The 21,884-nt window shown below is 39.1% G+C and overlaps 1 protein-coding gene across 2 annotated transcripts in view; it reads right to left on the bottom strand.

Annotated features, from left to right (window-relative positions):
• The window catches only part of Wdr70 (WD repeat domain 70), a 197,363-nt gene that overhangs the window by 67,892 nt on the left and 107,587 nt on the right, over positions 1-21,884 (bottom strand). For both annotated transcript variants that reach the window (XM_041631318.1, XM_041631319.1), the window contains one exon: positions 7,072-7,246. In XM_041631318.1, coding sequence (XP_041487252.1) covers positions 7,072-7,246 — 175 coding nt within the window. The remainder of the gene's footprint in view (positions 1-7,071; positions 7,247-21,884) is intronic.

Below are 21,884 nucleotides of genomic sequence, written 5' to 3'. Positions count from 1 at the left end.
AGCTACAACACTAAACACAAACGAGAGTGAAGCCTGAAAACAGTACAGTTAACTGCTGGGTTCACATTTAAAAACAAAACAAAAGACAACTTTCATTTTAAAATCTCATCCTTTTAGTGAGTGTTGCAGTTTGGTTCCTGGTGATGGGGAATGTACTTAAACTGCCGATATTCCAATTGGTGAGATGAAATTGACCCAAGCTGTCAGACGGGGAAGGGATGATTCAAATAGTGACACACTGCAGTGATCTGGTTGATGTCTGCCTTACTCTCCCGCCTGTCCTCCTCAGGCTAAGCAAGCTCCAGCCTAGTTGGCTTCTATCAGTTTGTTAAGTCTTGCTCTTTCATGGGTTTTTACACTTACTGCCTCTGGGCTTTGCACCAGTTATTGCCTGTGATGTGTTGGTTCATCCTGACTTCTGGAAATACCATTTCAAATAACCCCAAAACAATGTAATGACAGAGTAAAGATTAAGAATGGTTCTCGAGCCAAACTGCCTGTACTCTATCCTGTCCCCATGTCTCCAACTGGAAGAGGGTGAGGCTATAGACACTCAAAGCATGATCTAAGTCTCCCAAAAGCTCACCAACAGCATCTCTAACCAGGGACAAAGAATTCAAATACAGGAGCCTATGGGAAATATTTCTAATTCAAAATAGAACAATGCTCATGACCGGTTAGTCTAGGACTGGCTTCGGTTATGCTACTTACTAACTCTGATATTGAGTAGGCAACCCATTCTCTCTGTGTCTAACTTTCCTCATAAAAATAGCATTTATATGAGAACTAAGTGAAAAGTTACATATAAAGCAATTCAAATATCACCACACCAGAAGAGAAGAAATGACAGCTCCATAGAATAATTGGCAGCTTATTTCACTTTTATCTAGACTAAGGGGTCCCTCTAAAACCTTATACAAATCTTTATAATTTTTATTTAATATTTTAAAAACTAGAATTGAAGTTATTTGGGACAATTTATATAGTTGGTTTTGTTTTGTGGTGTAAGAGGTTGGACCCAGTGCTCTACATATCTACCCCAGGCTACCTCATGAGCTACCCAGCCCTGCATATCTACCCCAGGCTACCTCATGAGCTACCCAGCCCTACATATCTACCCCAGGCTACCTCATGAGCTACCCAGCCCTACTTATCTGTGCTTTGAATTAGAGACATGCTTTTTATAAAAAGCAGTAACTGAAATAATTTATTTATGGCATGAGGGCATGATCCCTACCTAGTTAGGCTATGAATTTTGTGACTGATAATGTACTCACAGCGCCCGGACAGGGCACATACAGAGCACCGCCACCTTAGTAACTATTGGCCGACCTCCTTTTTCCCTTCTAGTGGTGAAACCACTTAAGAGTTTCTGTAGCATGGTAGAGTTTGATCTCAGGATACTATTTAGCTTAGGTACTCAGTACTGACGAGTAGCAAATAATCCACGTTTTGCCTATATGCCTTGGGTTGCATTTACAAACATGCTACACTGTCATACACTCTGCTGCACTCTACTTCTCCTGGTCTCGTCATAGTTTTCTAGATCCTCACTAGCAAGCTAAGAAGAGACAAACATCTACATCTGGGTTTCTAACATTGTTCTTAGTATTTTTCAGAGGTAGGCTGGGATTTTCCCCCTCAATGTAAGACACCAGAAACCTTTTCCAAATTATTTGGTATTAAAAAACTTGTTGAAAATATTATTTTCCTCCATAAGTTACTACCATCCTTCCTCAACATTGTAGTGCTCTTACTTGACTCTCTATAATGGGGTGAAGGCTATGAATTATTAAGTGATCAGTCTTGCAGAAAAAAGGGAAAAGACACCTGGCAGAGGACATGGGACAGGAGACAAGGCTATAAGCGAACCTTAGCCTCTGGAAACTCTATTTAATGACCCTTGTGTACTGCCACTGAAGAAAGATGGAGTTGCATTCATAGACTATAGAGTAATTAGATACCCAAAGGTCCTCCATACATTACGTCTGAGGTTGACACAAAGTGGTATGTCACAGAAATTTTAAAAACAAACGTGAAAGCAATTATTTTTGGTAGAAATAATCTCAAAGATAAATTTTTAATGAATTCTTCACACATCTTCACGTGTGTAGATAGTAGAAAATGATTAACAACTATGTAAACATATTTCCTAAGTCAGAGTTATATGACTCTTGAAAAATACACAATGCATGACAGATTTATCACAGAGCAAGTCTCGGAATGAGCATACAACATAATTGGCAAAGTACCACAAATTCTCAAAATCTTCAGCTTTTAACATGTTAACACCGCACCTAAAAGAAATTTGGGTTACTGCACTGGGTATTAGAAGAAAGGAGAAGAAAAAAAATCCTTTCTTCAAAGTCAATCATAGTAAATACACATAAAATATAGAAACCCTAACAAAATGAAATGATGTTCTTATTTTCGGGTGCTATGACAGCTTCAGAAGAAGGTCTAAACACAAGAAAAATGGGGCTAAGGCAATAGCTAAACTGGTAATGTGTTGGCCATGCACACATGAAAGTCTGACCTCAATGCTCTACACCTCCATAGAAAGCTAGGAGTGGTAGCATGAACCTGTAACACATCCTGGAGAGGCAGAGCCAAGGGGATGCAAGCGGCTCTCTGCTCAGCAAGCCTAGCCTAAAGGGAGCACCCCAGGTCCCAAAGACAGACCCTGTCATCCAAAAACAAGGATGGTGGCCCCAGAGGAATAACACCCAAGGCTGATTTCTGATTTCCACGCATACGCATACACTCTCCTACCCGATACACACACCACAGGAAAAGTTAGAGAAAGAAGTTAGCAAGTTTGGTTGAATTTGATACTTGAGGTGAGAAAAAAGGATCCCAAACATGAGTTATGGAACTGAAGATCACGTTACACAAAATAGCTAGATTCAAAAAAAACACATACTGTCTGTTTTCTCTCATGCAGAATCTAGATTTTAAAAAAATGAAATAAGAAGGCGTCTATTTGGAAAGAGGGAAAGCAAGAGATGGTGACAAGGGAGTGAACATGAGCAATGTACATGGCAAACACGTATGAAAATTTCATAATAAAGCGCAACATCATTACACTGAATATGTGCAAATGTTGGTACCCTTTAAAAGATATATTATGAAAATTTAAAAGAAAATAATATATAAGAATAAAATTTTAAATCTTGAGAGATATTTTATATAAGGCAGCAGATAGCACCCACGAGCCTTCAAGTAACAGCCCCAGAGACTCAGTAATCCCACAGCATCTCCAAAATATCCTGTTTGTTTTAGTTTATTCTTCTCTGTATTAAGCTTTTTATCAATTACTTGGCTGGAGACTCTAAGAGAGACTATTCAACACTCTTTTGAGACTCTCAAGAAAGCCTTTCAGATTTTGGCAGAGTGTCTTTGGTCTGCTGGTTTGGTAATGTCAGAACTCTTACTCTGTAATGTAATCTCAATCTCTAGCTTACCCAAAAGGAACACCTCCCAGGAGGCAATGGGATTATCTACTCTGGCCTCTGCCTTCCCCAATTCTGGGTCTTAGACAAGATACCACCTGCTCAGAGACAATTCTCATTTGAATTTCTTTTGTCTTGTTCTCAGTGAGGTAATAGGGTCACAAGAATATCAATTAAAATGTTCCTCAAGTAGACAAACACCAGGATGGTGGACAAGGAGAATACAGAGGAGAGGTAGCAAACACAGGTAGAAAACAAATTCTTTGAGGAGTATAAACTGCATGTATATCCTTGATGGAGGAGGGTCATTGGCTAATAAAGGCACTGCCCTGGCCCATTTTATTGGTTAGAGGATAGGTGGGAGGAGAAAACAGGACAGAACGCTGGGAGGAAGAGGAAGTGAGGTCAGAGACTCCACAGCTCCCTGGAGCAGACGCCTGAGAGAGACGCCATGCCCCGCTCCCGGGCAGACACATGCCATGAAGCTCCGACCTAGGATGGACATAGGCTAGAATCTCCCCGGTAAGCGCACCTTGGGGTGCTACATACAGATGATTAGAAATGGGCTAAATTAATATGTGAGAATTAGCCTAGAAGAGAATGGGCCAAGCAGTGTTTAAAAGAATACAGTGTCCGTGTAATTATTTCGGGGCATAAGCTAGCTGGGCAGGCGGCCGGGGTGTTGGGGATGCAGCCCCGCCACCGCCCTTATTACTACATATCCTATTATAAAATTCTTTTAAATTCTATCAGCATATATTAGTTTTAAGTAATAACAGACTTTTTATGAGACTTTCATGCAGGCATGCAATGTGTTTCTTACCACATTCACGCCATTACCCATTTGTCTCCCACTCCTGCAAAACTGTGTGGCTGATAGTTAGCACACTGATTAGCGTAGGTCTAGAGCAGAGGTTCTCAACCGTGAGTTACAGCCCTTTGAAGGCTGAACAAACCCTTCCACAGGGGTCATATACCAGATACCCTGCATATCAGAATTTACATTACAATTAATAACAATAGCAAAAGTACAGTTATGAAGAAGTAGTGAGATGATTTTACGGTTGGGGGTCACCAGAAGATGAGGAACTGGGCCACAGAATCAGAAAGGTTGAGAACACTGCTCTAGAGGAAAGGGAGAAGATCCTCAGGACACAAGCACTGTCACTAGCAGATCCTGCATTTGTGAGAAAGTGCTTTGTTCAAGGTATGTTGAAGGGAATTAAATGCTAGCTCCAGGATTAAAGGTGGCAACTATGACAGCTTCACCTACTCATCACAAATGTGCCATCACACTTCCTTTGGCCCTGTGTAAAGAGCTTTTCTCCCTTCAGCTGTCGTGCTTCTGTGATTTGGATGGAAGATAGATAGATAGATAGATAGATGAAATGACAATTCAAAATTATTTTAAAATCTGTTTTAAATCAGAGTATTTCCTGATAGTGAAGTTTTTTTCTTCTTATTTTGTTTCCAGATTATACTAATATACTAATATAAAAATGAGTAAAATATAACAAATAGGATACAGTCTAGTAAACTACATGCTCACATGTTACTAAAGTCAGCAAAACAGAATTAAAGACTGGGATCAGCAGGATGTCTTAGGCCCTGCTCCCTTAGCAGATGGCTTAGAACACTGAGCCTCACACCTTGCTCTGTTTTCCACAAAACTGGAAATGACAAACTGCCATTATTTCAAGATATGTGAGACTGATCTTCAAAAATTACACTCAATTTTATTTTAAAAAAATAGTAATAACAAAAACAGCTCCTAAGAAAAAGACACCTGTGTGTATAGCATTCTGAAAACACTATTCTTAAAGCTCCATAAGAAAACTACGTGTTGTTTAAGTTAGCAGCACCCACAGACGACGAAAGCCAGTTACTAGAAGATTTACTGCTTGGTTAAAATTCAGTTTACAATTCAAAGGCATTTTAAAATCTGTGTGCTGTTATGAAGCTTTATGGAGTTTACAGTGGAGATGAAAACAGAAATAAAAAGATCTGACAAACAGAAAATGCCGAAGATATTTCCAGCATTATCAGTAGGGTTTCCCCCATCATTACACTTTACCTTATTTCAACACAAATGACTTAACCTCCCTAGGGTCCTATTCAAAACGTAAATGTTTTAAAATATAACCGTTTGAGGAACAAAGCTGGAAAGATTGTTTTTATTTTATGTATGTTTTATGTACATGGATGTTTTGCCCGCATGTGTTTCTGTATCATGTGTCTGGTGCCCTCCAAGGCCAGAAGAGGGCATTGGATTCCATAAAACTAGAGTTACAGACAGCTGTGAGCCACAAATGGATATGAGAACTGAACCTGGGTCCTCTAGAAGAGCAGCCAGTGCTCTTCACTGCTGAGCCCTCTCTCTAGTCTCCTTTAATAAACACTTTTAAAATTCAAATGTGAACTCCATGAGGGCAGGAAATTTTTTATCAATGCTCTTAAAACCTAGAATATGATATAGCATATAAAATATATTCAATAAATACTAATTAATAATTTGACAAGAACCTTTTATTCAAGTAAAGAATTCAAACTGTATCGCAACATCTGTAGCGGCAGTCAGATGCAGGGTGGGTAAAGGACACTTGCCCACAAGTCTACAAGTGACTTAAGGGTGACTGCTGGGTCCCATAGTTAAAGGGGGAACAGAGTTCAGCAAGCTGTCCTCTGGCATCTACACACACACCATGGACAAGTATACCCCCAACAAACCACACAAACAAGTAAATAAAATGTAAAAGATCTTACAACATTCGCATGCAACTTTAATACTGGTAGTCGCGACTCTTTTAGCTATGAAATATTTTCCTTTTGCCACCTACACTAACACAAGGCTTTTAAAGCTTATTGGTAATCTACAGAATGAGTTAAGAGCTTTTACTTTCATTGTTTCTGCAGATTGTATCATCTATTTCAGTTCAAAATTTATTAGCTAAAACTATAGAAAGAAAACTTAAAACTATTAAAATAGTCTGGCATAGGAAAGAATATTAAAATAAAACATTATCTAAATTATTATAGAAATCATTATAAAACAATTGAAATAATTTTAGATTTTTCAGTTTTCTTATACCCTTTAAAAAGTGTTTTCTGGTTCTCTGTTCAGTACTGTTCTGTATTATGGATAAGCATTTCTTTTCAAAGTGAAATTGAGATTTTTATATAGTAAGCTATACTATGCTTTTTAAGTTTTATATCAAAGGGGTGAATTTATTTTAATAATACACTCTAAATCAGAGCTGGAATGTTGGCTGAAATACTGATTATTATAAAAAAAAAACCACAGCACTTGATAAATTAATACTGCAGCTTAAAGTATTCTAAATTCAGGAAATTGAAATTCATAGTATTTTAACAAGATGTTTGTCTTTATGCTTTAGGTATCCGCTGCCAAAAAAAAAAAAAAAAAGATTTAAAAGTCATTGACTTCAGCTGGTGATAGACACCTTTAATTCAGCACTCTAGAGGCAGAGGCAGGCCTGTCTCTGTGAACTCAAAGTCAGTCAGGTGTACATAGTGACTTCAAGGACAGCAGAACATCCAGGGCTACATAGAGAAACCCCATCTCAAATAACACAACCAAACAAAAAAGGCTTTGGCTTACTGTCAAGTTTCGATCCCAGATCTGTATGCTTCCGTTCTGGCAGGCGGCTGCCACCAGGTTCCCATCTCTACTGTACGTGCACGTAGTGGGAATGACCTTTTTACCCTGCATTGTCCGAGGTTTAAAAACGCTTTTTTGCTTCTTTGGATTTTCGACTTCCCAGAGCCTTACAGTCCTAAAAGGAAAAGAGGGAATATCATTTATTAACAACAGACTGAAAGAAAAGGTCCATAAAGACTACTTTTTCTTTCTTTTGGGAGCGGGGGGGGGGGGATTTCTTTTTATTTTAATTGATTTTATTGAGCTACACCTTTCTTTTAAGGATTTTTTTATATACTATAAGAAAGCCACATTTATGAATATTCATAGAGATAAAGCGGCAGAGACCTGCACTGGAGCACTGGACTAAGTTCCCAAAGTCCAGTTGAAGAGTGGGAGGAATGAGAATATGAGCAAAGAGGTCAAGACCATGATGGGGACACCCACTGAAACAGTCTACCTGAGCTAATGGGAGCTCAACAACACCAGCCAGACTGGGAAGGAACAAGCATAGGACCAAACTCTGAATATGGGTGACAGTTGCATGGCTGGGGCAGACTGAGGGGCCACTGGCAGTGGTACCAGGATTTATTCCTCTGCTTGTACTGGCTTTTTGGGACCCTAATTCCCTTTGGGCGGATACCTTACTCAGCCTAGATATAGTAGGGAGGGCCTTGGGCCTTCCCCAAGGCAATGTGCCTTACCCTCTCTGAGGAGTGAATGGGAGTGGGGTGGGGGGTGAGTGGATGGAATGGGAGGAGGGAGGGACTGGGAACTTGAATTGGGTATGTATAATGAAAAAAAAATGAAGCAAACCATTTGATGCCATCAAATCAAAAAGCAAATAGCAAATTCTACTTCAAATCTATCAGTTATTCATAGTCCATGCCCTATAATGCAATTGATTCCAAGCTCTTACAATTGTATATCTTGACCAGGAGAGCTGTTAGGCATGTGCCTCCTATTGAATGTACATTAATTTTTAACTTATCTGCAAGAGTCAATGAACTGCTCTATAGTATATACCATAAAATGCACTAAACTAAAAAAAAAGAAAAGCAAAATGCATGCCCCACTCTAGCACCCAAACAAAGACCCCATGCCTCTGGGAGCTAAACAGAAGCATAGCTCTTGGCCTCCGAGCTTTCGCCAAGGGGCAAGTCACAGCAGCTAGGACTGGGGCACAGCAGAATAAACTCTTACTCACTCCAGGGACAGGAGCACTGCCCTGAAGGAGGCTTAAATAGACCAAATTATTAGATACAGAAAAACAAAGATGAGGTCAAAACTTCCTGGTAGAAACTATGCAGTTAAGACACAAAGAACACCTTTAAAGTTTGGTGGGGGCGGGGAGAAATCTAATGTTTTATAGACAATGAAAATATGTTTAAAAAGCAAGCCAAAATCAAGGCCTTTCCAAAAGACAAATCTGAGATACCTTACTGCTCCCTAATATGTGATACAAGGTATGTTAAAAGAAGTTCTTAAAAGTAAAATCCAAAAACAAATAGAAGCCCAAATCTACGCAAGGAAACTGAAGGCAAACATAAAAGACATTTTAAAAGATGTTCAAGTCTCTTTAAAAACCACATGGCAATAAGCAATATTAAAATCACATATCAGGAGGCTAAGAATACATGTTCAAATAAAACAAAAGACAGTGCTAACGCACAGGCTGAGACAGAGAGTGGGAGAAAGACTTTGAAAAGTTAAAGACGCAGTTGGTAAATCTCACCACAATCGCTAACACCATTATACAAAACCACCGTGACAATGGAGATAAAATGCATAGAACAGTCCCTTTTATTAGAATTAGGAAAAGCCGTAGGAACAATGTGATGAACGTAAAATGGAGTGCAGACACTACGGACGTGTCCTAAATGAGCATACCATCCCTAGAGCATGACAGCAGTAAAATGTCTATCAGTATTTTAGGAACAAATTTTAAAAAATGAACTTTGTGCTGGACTGCTTAGCTGTGTATGTCTCTTGATTTTAAATAAACCCTATTCTCAAGTCAGAACCCCAGAGGTGAACTTGGGGGAGAAGTTGCATTTTCTCATCCTTCTTCCCAAAGTGGCTACATTGAATCAATCTAATTTAAAAGAAATAAAGAGATAAGTAAATAAATCTGACAATTTAGACAAAGTGAACAAATTTTCCAGAAACAGGTAACAATCAGAGTTTACTCAAAAAATCCAGATTAATAGTATTCATTTATATTAATTCAAATATATTACTAAAATATATATTTATATAATACAATATATATGTAAAAAGTCAAATATATAATTTAAAACTTCCCCACTAGTTGGGTGTGGTGGCTTGTTCCTAAAATCCCAGCACTCAGAAGGCTGAAGTAGGAAGCCTGCCAAGAGGTCAAAACTAACCTGAGCTATATAGTGAGATCTAGAGCAAAACTGAGACCCTATCCTGTCAAAAGAAAAAAAAAATCACAATGAGAAAACTCACGGCAATATTACTGTTGAATTCTAATATTTAATCATGAAATGGAAGTTATCATCTTTAACCTAAAAGTCCAAAACCTACAACACTCCAAAATCTAAACTGTTTCAAAGTATAATACCTCTAACAACTCCTTAAAATGATCAAAACTCAAGGATTAGAGTTGCCATCTAAGTGCTGTATCTTATTTTAAGACGGTGCTAGCTAAAAGTGATGGCACACACCTGTAGAGACGGTGCTAGCTAAAAGTGATGGCACACACCTGTAGATGCGACACTCGGAAGTCTTAACAGCAGGATTGCAAGGTAGAAGCTAGCCTCAGTTTGTAGCATGACCCTGCCTCAAAAAAAAAAAAAAAAAAAAAGGAAAAAGAAAGGAAAAGTGGAGCGCCTGCACTACGGGACCGGACATGAGGCAGGGAAAGAGGCTGGAGATTTAAACGCTTATGCACACAGACACAAGGACATGGTCATCCTTGAAACAAAAATGCCATCTTTACTGTGCTCCAGGGAAGCTTATATAGGGATCTTTAACTGATAGCCACGCCCCAGCTCCCAGGATTTACAGCTGTAAACCCACCAGAAACCACTCTCCTGCCATCAGGATTTCATGAGGGTCTCGTGCTCAGAGCAGCTGCAGATACAGGAAAACAGCTGTTTGTACTCAGTTCACTTCAGCAGGCAAAGGGTCTGAGGCAAACAAAGTCAAGGGTTCAGGGGTCTACTGCCCCCTACAAAAAAGGCCATACTGCCTAGGGTAAGCTCAAACAAGGGTTCAGAAACAGGAGTAAAGAGCACCAGGCTACAAGGTACCTTGGCAGTAAGACCTCTTAAAGCCTGTAACACAACCTTCTGGTTTCGCTCTTCAGTGTCCGCATTTCAGAGTCGTGTACAGCTAGTTTTGAGCAATGGGGTGTAAATGAGAGAGGATCTCAAGGAAGCTTCTCAGAAGGTTACAGTTCCTTCTTCTGATTCTTTACTCTTTTGGCTGGCAGTAACATGAATATGAAGTTGAGTACCATGCATTATGGATTTAATTTTCAGTTCCAAAATGCCTAGTGATGTTGAGGATTGTTCCACACACTATTTTTTCCCCCTTTGGTAAAGGAATTGTTCAAATCTGATGATAAGCATGTGGTTTGCAAACATTCAAGGAGGCAAAACACACATACACATAAAATAAGCAAATATTTAAAAAATTCTTTGAGATTGAGTCTCAAACATCCCAAAAGACCTGGAACTTTTGATATCCTACCTCTACCTCCTTTGTGCCCATATTAAAAATGTGTGTCACCATGCCTAGTCTACACGGTACTAAGAATTCCAGAGCTTTGACTATGCGAGGCCAGCAATCTAACAATTAAACTAAAGCCTCCTCCTTAAATTTTTTATACACTTTAAATCATCAGTATTTGGAAGTCACATACTTAAAAGGTTCATAACTAACCAAAAAACTCATAGAAATTTCCTTTATTTCTTCTGTAAACTTTATAGTTTTAAATTTTATAACTAGATCATCTAACTGAACAGGCTGTATGGATCGAGGCTAATGGTTTTGTACATGGATGTCCACTGGAACAGCATTATTTGTATTCAAGCATTAGAAATGCCTGCCTCTTGCTAAAGGTGTCCTGTATTGTTTACTTGTTCCCTATCTCTATTAACTGTTTCCCATAATTAACAATCACAAAGCATTGAGAAATACTACATGTGTTTTCATTTTTCTGGCCCCAGCTCTGCAGTGGTCAGGATAAATTACAATAGTCAACTTCTCCTTTTTATAACTCAGCATCCCCAATGACAGATGGCTTTAGACGTATGATGAGAAAGACCCCACACAAGTATAAAGAGTCATCATGTGGCTTGTTTAAAGTTCATCATCTCTACAACTGGGATAATGAGGGGCTGTGAGGACCAAATGAGATTAGGGAAGTAAACATATCTAGGACAATATTTGGAACACAAAAGGCACTCAATAAATACTTGTTCCTTTCTGGTTTCCCCCTAGATCATAAATAAAAAACAAAGCAAATAAATCCAACAACTAAGTATTTCCATTTATTTTAGTTTATTAACAGGTTGGGCTATTTATCAAAATAATGAGAAAGTGGAAAGTAATTTACCTATCATACAGATGTGTGAAATTCAAGCTCATACAACATCTGATAGTGACTAATTACACAATAGTTTTATGGCTCCAAGTCTCTCAATTTGTGTCTAAAAAATAGATGCTTAAGTGCTAGGCCATTAGGTCTCTGTCAGGACATTTTATGCTGTAGCACACATATTCTGAAACTTGGAGTGAGATCTAGACTTGTAAAATTAAAACTGTTTCAGAGGGAAGATTTAAAAATAGAAGAAGGGCCTGCCTGAGCCTTTCTGGACATAAAATGAAAATATCCAGAAGACAAGAAAAAGACACAGGTGGGGTCATTACATTGCCCCAGGCACAAATGCTTTCTGTCTTAGAATTTTGGACTGTTTCCAGATACAAGTTCTAAACTTTCTGGCATCTGCTGCATAAATGCATCACAGCACTTGGCAGAAGTCGGGGGAAGCATTAATTTTGCATGGAAATCACTTAGATCTTGGTTTAATTTTTCTCAAAAGACTACACAAGCAACTCAACTGACACAAGCGTCTGAAACTTTGGACTCTCTTGGTAGAAAAAAAGTAAGAAAGGTCTTCTTGTACAAAAAGTATTAAGGTGTTCTAGTTCCACAGAAATAAGGACAATGTCCTAGATTTTATGTAAACCCACAATAATCTTTATGAATACACATTTGACAGGAAATTCATATACGTATACTTAGCAATTACAGTGAGGAAACAATGGTCCCTTTTTACTTTGGTTTCTGCAGCCACTCCAGGAAATGTACTCAAGTCTGAAGATTTGGAGGTGGGAACCTCCGATGAGAGAGAACATGCTGTTCAGTGTTCTGGGTCTTTGGGTTTCACTCAATATGATCTTTCTAGTCCCCCCTCCCTTTACCTGCAATGTTCACAATTTCATTTTTCTTTCCAGCTGAGTACTGTCCCATAGTGTATATGTACCACATTTTCTCTGTCCATTCACCATCACTGAAGGTCATTTTGGTTGTTTCCATTTCCTGGCTATTGTGAACAGAGCAGCGATGAAAGTGGCTGGGTAAGTAAGTGGCTGTGAAGGAGGATACTGAGACCTTTCCTTTGGGCATATGCCAAGGATGGAATAGCTGGCTTCTTGTGGGATATCTGTTTACACTGTATAAAGATGTTTCTATATTTTGCCTCACCTGCCTAAGGCACCTGATTGGTTTAATAAAGATATGAGTGGCCAATAGCTAGGCAGGAGAAAATAGGCAGGACTTCTGGGGAAAGAGAGGAACTGGAGATAAATCTAGGCATGCCAGAGACACCAGTGAGATGCAGAACACATCAGACTTAGAGAATGCGAGAGAGGTGAAAGTCACGAGGCAGGATGTAAATGAATAAATAGAAACAGGTTAGTTTGAGTTACAAGAGCTAGTCGGAACAAGCCTAAGCTAAGGCCAAGCTTTCATAATGAACAATACATCTCTATGTCGTTATTTGCAGGCTGGCAGTCCCACAAAGGAAAGTCTGACTACACTGGGTCATATGGTGGGTTTATTTTAAGCTTCTTGAGAACTCTCCAAAACTGACTTCCAGACCAAATCGGACTGCAGTCCTACCAATAGTAAAGGAGTTGAAGCGAAATTTTCCCAATTGGGCTGATGACGTTCCCACTAGGGCCAATGACCATCTCACAAAAACACCTGACCCACATATGAGAAGTCTTCCTTTGAGCTGTTGGTCAGAGCTTTCCAAAAAACTCCCAAAACATTATAGGCTATCACTACTTCCCCTGGTTGTCCCCAAGAGTTAGGAAGGTAAGTGCTTACTGCTGAAGACACCATACACTTCAGAAACAGGGCCCAGAACCCCCAGCACTGAAACTAACCTGAAAACATCATGCAAATTTCCAAAAGAAGAAAGCAACCAATAATCCCACCCAGTTATGATTTCTATAATCCACAACAAGGGCCAACATGAACAACCTTAAGATACAGTAGTGGCACACATACCTTAGCGGTAACCAAGGGAAATTATGACTGGTACTGGGAACCTGGACAACTACCCAGGGCTAGTAAAGCCATGGATCTTAGAGGAGAATCTACAGCCACCACTTTACTAGACAAGCATAATTCCTAATTACCTTCTAAATATTTGTCCTTACACACATGGATAAATGTTGTTCTCACCCTTCATCAAGGAAACTTCTCTTTGCAATAGATAGAAAACACTACAGAAAACCACAAACAGTCGAAACACAGGGTTGCGGAGCCCAGTCCCAATAGAAATATCCACAATATAACTTCTATACTTAAGGCTTGGGGATCATTGTGGAAAAGGGAGAGAAGGTTTGTAAAAGCTAGAAGAACAGGAAATTCTCTATGAGATTGTGTTTCCTAAGAGTATCTGAAGCTGTACATACAAAGTCTCACCAACATGACTACCTAAACATGACCTGAGCAAGCACAACACAGCAGACATCCAAAAGCCCATGAGGCCTCAACCCTACACAAAAACTATAGACAGTTAAGAAATGCAGAGAGTGGGAGAAATAGTCTTCTCCAGAAAAGAATCTACAATTGATTTCCAATGCCAGTCAGCCTTGAAATACAGGTAACATTACACAGACTGAGCAGGCTGTATTCACGTGTTTCAGATGTAATTGTGTACATTTATGTATGTAACAACATTAATGAAAAAAAGAGGCCATGAATTTGAAAGAGAACAAGGAGAGGTATGTGGAAGGGTTTGGAAGGAGAAGATAATGGAATGATACAATCTCAAAAATAGAATAATTTTTAAAAAAAAACATATTCACAAAGAATTGATGTGAACTTATGAATTGGCAAGGAGTGCAGCTAAAGGGATGACTACTGATCAAGGGTAAGAAAAAATGGGAACCGGAGGAAATGGATGAGCAGGTTGTTTATTTTCAAAGAGCATGAACATGCAAAATGAAGTGTTGGACGACTGTGATGCTCTCTTTCTGGAAGCTACTGGTAGACTAGGTTCACACTGGTAATTCACAATGAGCAGAGAAGGTAAGGAGCAATGACAGAGCACCAACTGAACCAGCCCTGGATGGGACTTCATAGATCTACATCATAAACAGACATGTAGCGCAGCTTTACGGTTGTTTCTGGTTTGATAAACATATTCTAATTGGACCCCTTCAGCTCCTCAGAAGCTAGATCTGCAGCAGCCTTTTCCCACGTATTCAGGAGTAGGTGTAAGGACCCCAAGACCTGTATCTAAGCCCAGTCCACAGATCCAGTGTCCTGTAGGGAAGGAATGTGAGTTCACCATTATGAAAATAATGGGAAAAGGGACCATTCTTCTCATGTCAAAATAGAGTTTATTTATTTCAAATAAATATCATTTATTTGTTCTTTATTACTATTTGTTTTAAATTGTTATTATTATTTGTTATTAATCATTAACATTATTTATTTTAAATAAAGTATATTTCCAAGATAGTCCTCTCTACTTAAAAACTAACAAAGACTATTTAAACATGAACAGCATGTCTGCATTAAGATTCAATATGGAGCACAGCAGGAAGGCTTTATGGCTTATGAAAGACGAGCAGACTGAGCTAGCTAGTATCTCATAGGGTGCCCTCTTCTGACATGTAGACAGGTCAAACAGAGATTCCCTTATCTTTTCCAAGCAGCACTCTAAAGAACTGATGAAACCAAAAGTTCTCCTAAAGGTCTTATTGCTCTTATTTCTCAAATAAATAAGGACACTAAAGTTTATATGTATGCTCTGGTTATACTTACCTCTTAAAAATTGTGTAACTAAATGCATTTTCTTTTAATTCATTTTAACATATTAATTTACTGTTAATGAATCATTTGCCTAAAAATGTTAGTGCCAGCAAAACAAAACAGCACATCAACACACTTTCCAATATAGTCCTCTCTATTTAAAAACTAGCAAGGACTATTTAGACATGAATAGTACTTACATTCTCTGTACCTTTATTCTTTTCAAAGTAAAAGCAAATTAATCACGAATCTTTTTCCAAGTAGATATTTATTTTAACTCTTTTTATTTTCAGAACACTTGGCACAGTTTTGAAGAAACAAAAGAATTCCAATAAAATTAAAACCCTATGCCATATATATAGTTTAAAAGTAAATATGTTATCTGTATCTCTAGGTACCCACATATCTACCTATTTTTGATACTGCTTTCCTCCTATGTTGTCATGAAATGTTCTTCTAAATAATTTGCCTCAACTGATTCTTGTTAGGGTGTGAGTATTGTTTCTGGTATTACAGAAAAATAGGGCTTTTGTCTTCACAGAAATCACATCCCTGTTAGTGCAAATGTCGTCTAGGCACTACAAGACAAGTGAGGTCACAATTCAGCAATTATAAATGCTTTCTTCAGACATGCTGAATCTTTCCTGGTAAGGCTGGTGCTACACAGATTATTAGAGATGGGTTGATTGGGATATAAGAATTAGCCAGTAAGGGCTAGAGCTAATGGGCCAAGCAGTGTTTAAAAGAATACAGTTTGGGGCTGGAGAGATAGATGGCTCAGTGGTTAAGAGCATTGCCTGCTCTTCCAAAGGACCTGAGTTCAATTCCCAGCAACCACATGGTGACTCACAACCATCTGTAATGGCGTCTGGTGCCCTCTTCTGGCCTGAAGGCATACACACAGACAGAATATTGTATATATAATAAATAAATATTTTGAAAAAAAAAAAGAATACAGTTTGTGTGTCGTTATTTCGGGGAATAAGCTAGCCAGGCGGCAGGGAGCCAGGTGGCAGGAACACAGCTCGCAGCTCCTTCTACAGAGATTATGGAATCTATACTCTAAAAGACTGTAGAACTACTATAAAATAGGTGGCTGGGGAGAGAGCTCAATGATTAAAAAGCCCTGGTTTCTCTCCCAGGGTTCAATTCCTGGCACCCATATGGTAGCTCATAACTATTCATAACTCCATTCCAGGGTATCTAACACCGTCTTCTGGCCTCTGTGAGCATTGCACACACCCATACACTTAAAATAAAATGAAAAAAAATTAAAGAATGGCTCAAGTTACTACATCAAACTTGTGTTTTAGAAAGTCACTTGAACAACAGTGAGGACACTATTAAGAGAGGAAAAACTTGCTGGTGAGACAGCTCAAATGAAAGATGCCCAAGTTCCACACCAAAGCCACAGAATGAGGAAAATAAGACAAATAATTCCGGGGTAAGTTAGAAGGGTGATGATGTCAATCAGGCAGGCAGACCAGTACAAGATGAGCTTAAGATACTGGCTGCTAATTCTGTAAACAGGTCACACTTTAGGTGCCTCAGTGACGTTCAGATATAGTAGTCGGCTATACAGCTACAGAGCAGTGGTTCTTAACCTCCCTAACTCTGTGACTCTTTAATACAGTTTCTCATGTTGTGGTGACCCCAATCATAAAATTATTTTGTTGATTCTTTGTAATTGTAATTTTGCTACTGAATTATAACAGATGATATATGGGATATCTGATATGCAGCTCCCAAAAGGTAATGACCCACAAGTTGAGAACTGCTGACCTATGCTATAAAACAAGATGTTTCAAAAAAAAAAAAAAGCACACAAACAAACCTGGCTAAGAAAAAGAGCAAGATGCTGAGGTGAGGGTGTGGCATTCAGTTTGATCCTGAATGATAACAAGGGTTGGGAGGTAGCTTTGAGGGAGTTTTAGGTTGAAGAAAGTCAGGAGTAAAAGTGCCAAAAGAAATACAGTATGGATTTCTGTTTGAGTGTGCATTTGGTGTGTTGAGCATTTCTGTTTGAGTGTGCATTTGTGTGTTTTTGTACACAGGTGTGTATGATTATGCTGTGGTCTAGGATGCTTATGTATCTGATCTAAAGGTTTCTAAGCAGGCTTCGGTGAGAAAGGCCTTGCAAACAGAGTAAAGAGTGTGCATGGTATCCTAAAAAAGGGTGAGGGCAAGATTGCTTGGTTGGTAAACGCGCTTGCCCACAAGAATGATGACCTGAGTTTGATGCCCAGAATCCACATGGTGGAAGGAAAGACCTGATTCTCACAAGTTGTCCTTTGACCTCCACATGCATGCCATGGTATATATGACTTCCAAGTTAAGTAAATAAGTATAAGATCTAAGAAGACAGTAGAGAAACAACGTAAGCTAGAGTGTACCCTCAAGGCCAGCTTCATGCTCTAGTAAGATACCTCAATCTACAGCTAGGGTACAGACCCCAGGGAAATTAAGACAATGTACCTGACAAACATGAGAATCATGCTGTTGGCCACATTGAGAACTTAAGAGAGAAAAACCCTAGAAAGAAGTTAAAATATTCAAGACCCAGTGCTTCAAGCAGCACCCATTTCTGACTAACCAGAAATTCAAAGTGAGTGTGTCTCTGAGAAAAATTGACATTTGAGAATGGCCCCAAAGCAGCTCTCCAATTGCATCTCCAGGTACCTGACTGGACAGCAGGAAATTCAAAGTGAATCCATGTGGGCCATAAGGCACTCAGTTCTGTTCCACTAATGACTTCATCATTTGCTCTACACCTTATCCCAATAGTAAATTAATCTAAATAAAGTATACTTAGATTCTCACACAGAAATGAGGGACAGAATGTAACTGCTCAAATGATCCATTGTGTAACTGATCAGCCAGATCAGCAAATATAATCTCAATTATCCTAGTAAGGCTACTACATAGCTACACTTTTCATACAGTTTTATCTGCTTTGTTCTCTTACACCCCAGGCGTGATCTGAACTACGGTGAGAGGTAGGTGTGGGGAGAAGTCACAAGAAGGATTATATCATCTAATATTCAGCTACTAGTTGAAACAGAAGCATGTGTCCCCATTGGATACATTCAGTATCTATTAGCATAAGCCCAGAGCCTCAGTCTCTGCTTCCTTACTCGAGACACACAGGGAATGTTCTGCATGAGGGGTGGGATGTGAAGAGGAATCGACAAGCATATGTGTTTTTCACAGAGGTCTATTGGTGTGGGAGGTCCTTCTGTATGTGTTGCTTTTATTGGCTAATGAAGAAGGAAACTGCCTTGGCCTGTTGATAGGGTAGAACTAGGTGGAGAAAACTAAACTGAATGCCAGGAGAAAGATGGCGGAATCAGTGAGAAGGCATGTAGCCCTGCTTGGGGGCAGAAGCCTCCACTGGAGCCCACCGAAACTTTGCTGGTAGGCCACAACCTCATGGTGATGCACAGAATAATGGAGATGGGTTAGTTTAGGATATAGGAGCAAGGTAGAAATATGCTTAAGTTATTGGCAAAACAGTATTGCAAATAATATGGCTTCTATGTGATTTTTTTGGGGCTGAGCAGCTGAAAACAACTAGTGGCCTCCACCTACAACAAAAAGAAATACTCTTAAGCTATTGGACAAACAGTATTGCAAATAATATAGTTTCCATGTGGTTATTTAGGGGCTGAGCCACAGGGAACAAACAAACGACCTTCCTACAACAAATTGGTGACAACATGGTCAACTAAAATCCACTTAAAACCTGAGAGAGGGGCTGGAGAGATGGCTCAGTGGTTAAGAGCATTGCCTGCTCTTCCAAAGGTCCTGAGTTCAATTCCCAGCAACCACATGGTGGTTGGCTCACAACCATCTGTAATGAGATCTGGTGCCCTCTTCTGGCCTGCAGATGTACACACAGACAGAATATTGTATACATAATAAATAAATAAATATTTAAAAAAAAAAACCTGAGAGAGTTTGGAAAGGAATTCTAGAAAGAAAAAAAAAAACAAACAGAGTTAATCATGGCTTAACACTGTGGCTCCTTTAAGAGGGGTTTTCCTGATTCAGTGGTAGCAGAAAAAAAAAAGCCACTTGTTTTTAAAACAGTGGCTTTCTGGGCCGTGGTGCCAGTGCAAACACTGGCTCTTTCAGGAGGCCGAGCACTTAAATGGAGTTTGTGGGCACCATGCTGCAAGTTACTTGGTTGCATGGGTCAACTGGTTATCAGAGTTGAGGTGGTGAGTGTGGCTCCCACCTGGCAGTCTCAGAGGCAGTGAACAGACTTCCACCACATTAAACTGGGTGGAGCAAGCAGGTAGGTCCGTATTTGCCCTAACAATGCCACTGCTTAGGTTTTTTTTTAAATTATTTTTAAATATTATTTATTTGTTCTTAGATATGAAACATGATAAATACTTGATGATATACATATATAATGTGATTTACAAATTATACAATGTATAAATATGTTGAAACAATACGCATTCACCTCTTTATTTATTTATTTATTAAAGATTTCTGTCTCTTCCCCGCCACCGCCTCCCATTTCCCTCCCCCTTCCCCAATTAAGTCCCCCCCCCAGCCTGAAGAGCACTCAGGGTTCCCTGCCCTGTGGGAAGTCCAAGGAACCCCCACCTCCATCCAGGTCTAGTAAGGTGAGCATCCAAACTGCCTAGGCTCCCACAAAGCCAGTACGTGCAGTAGGATCAGAAACCCATTGCCATTGTTCTTGAGTTCTCAGTAGTCCTCATTGTCCGCTATGTTCAGAGAGTCCAGTTTTATCCCAGGCTTTTCCAGACCCAGGCCAGCTGGCCTTGGTGAGTTCCCAATAGAACATCCCCATTGTCTCATTGTGTGGGTGCACCCCTTGCGGTCCTGAGTTCCTTGCTTGTGCTCTCTCTCCTTCTGCTCCTGATTTGGACCTTGAGGTTTATGTCCGGTGCTCCAATGTGGGTCTCTGTCTCTGTCTCCTTTCATCGCCTGATGAAGGTTAATATTCAGGAGGATGCCTATATGTTTTTCTTTGGGTTCTCCTTATTTAGCTTCTCTAGGATCACTAATTATAGGCTCAATGTCCTTTGTTTATGGCTAGAAACCAAATATGAGTGAGTACATCCCATGCTTCTCTTTTTGGGTCTGGCTTACCTCACTCAGGATAGTGTTTTCTATTTCCATCCATTTGCATGCAAAATTCAAGAAGCCCTTGTTTTTTACTGCTGAGTAGTACTCTAATATGTATATATTCCATACTTTCTTCATCCATTCTTCCATTGAAGGGCATCTAGGTTGTTTCCAGGTTCTGGCTATTACAAACAATGCTGCTATGAACTGCTTAGGTTTTTAAGAAGTGCTTAGCATTTTAAGAAGCAGCTCTGGTCAGAAAAGGATTACAGATACTCAATAAAGGCAAATTCAGATGGAAAAGACATCTAAAATGGGTCACAGTAATGAATAAATGTACATTGGCTTGAGACAGAAAATAAAAAAGAATATAGACAGTTATTAAAAGAAGTAAATGGTTTAAAAAGGTAAAGTCTTTAAAGAGACAGAGTACAGGCAGTCATAGATTAAAAGGAGTAAAGAAAAATAAACCACATTAAGATGGAAAATACACAAAGAATCTGGATTATATATATTATTGTGTTTTCTTTTCTTTGAATTTTTTGACTATGAAGGAGATAAGTACAGAGAGACATTTCATTGTATGAACTGCTAAGATAAACCAAAAAAGAGGTATCTTGACTTCAAAATTTGGATCTAAGAATTGCTTTGGAAAAGAGGTTCTTCTTTTGTTTCCACAGAAGATGAGAACCTGCGGATTTTTTCCAGACTAATGTGGTTCAATGAAAAAAGACCCACAGAAAGGTCACCATGAACACCCCCAAAAATTTTAGTGTGCCCAACAAAAAGCAGAAAGCAGTTTGGAGAGAACTACGCCCATATTCACAAATATTATTTATAAATGTTTGTTTACATTTAAAGGGGGTATATGCTAGAAAGATTTGCGTTGGTATGGACCTTGTTCTACTGATACAAATTCAAGGTCAATTTTATTATATATGTATTTCTGATCTTTATTAAGGCATTGTGTTTGTGCAGCTCATTTAAAAACGTAATGTATAATTAAGAAATACAGGTTAATAGATGATCATCTATAATAGTCAAGCTTCTAATTACGTTAGTTAGGTCTTTTAGATATATAGAGATATATTTAGTTAGATAGATATTCTTCAAATCTTTCAGAGACCTTCAGAACATGGCATTTAAAATGTTTTAACATCTTAGGACATTTCATGACATGAGACACATCTGCTCCTGGCAGCACCAATCTACTTGAGGAGGACAATGGACATTGAAGAGGCTTTCTTGCCTGGACTGCAAGATATTATGCTGTATGAACTGGACATGCAGGACCCACAGAGATGTTGACTGTTGAATTTGTCTAAAGATGAGACCATCCTTCAGGGGTCCTACTTCATAAAAG

Source organism: Microtus oregoni, unplaced genomic scaffold, assembly GCF_018167655.1.
Source record: "Microtus oregoni isolate MIOR12 unplaced genomic scaffold, Mior012 000036F_ref0000092, whole genome shotgun sequence".
Classification (NCBI taxonomy): domain Eukaryota; kingdom Metazoa; phylum Chordata; class Mammalia; order Rodentia; family Cricetidae; genus Microtus; species Microtus oregoni.
This window is presented reverse-complemented; position numbering and strand designations above follow the sequence as displayed.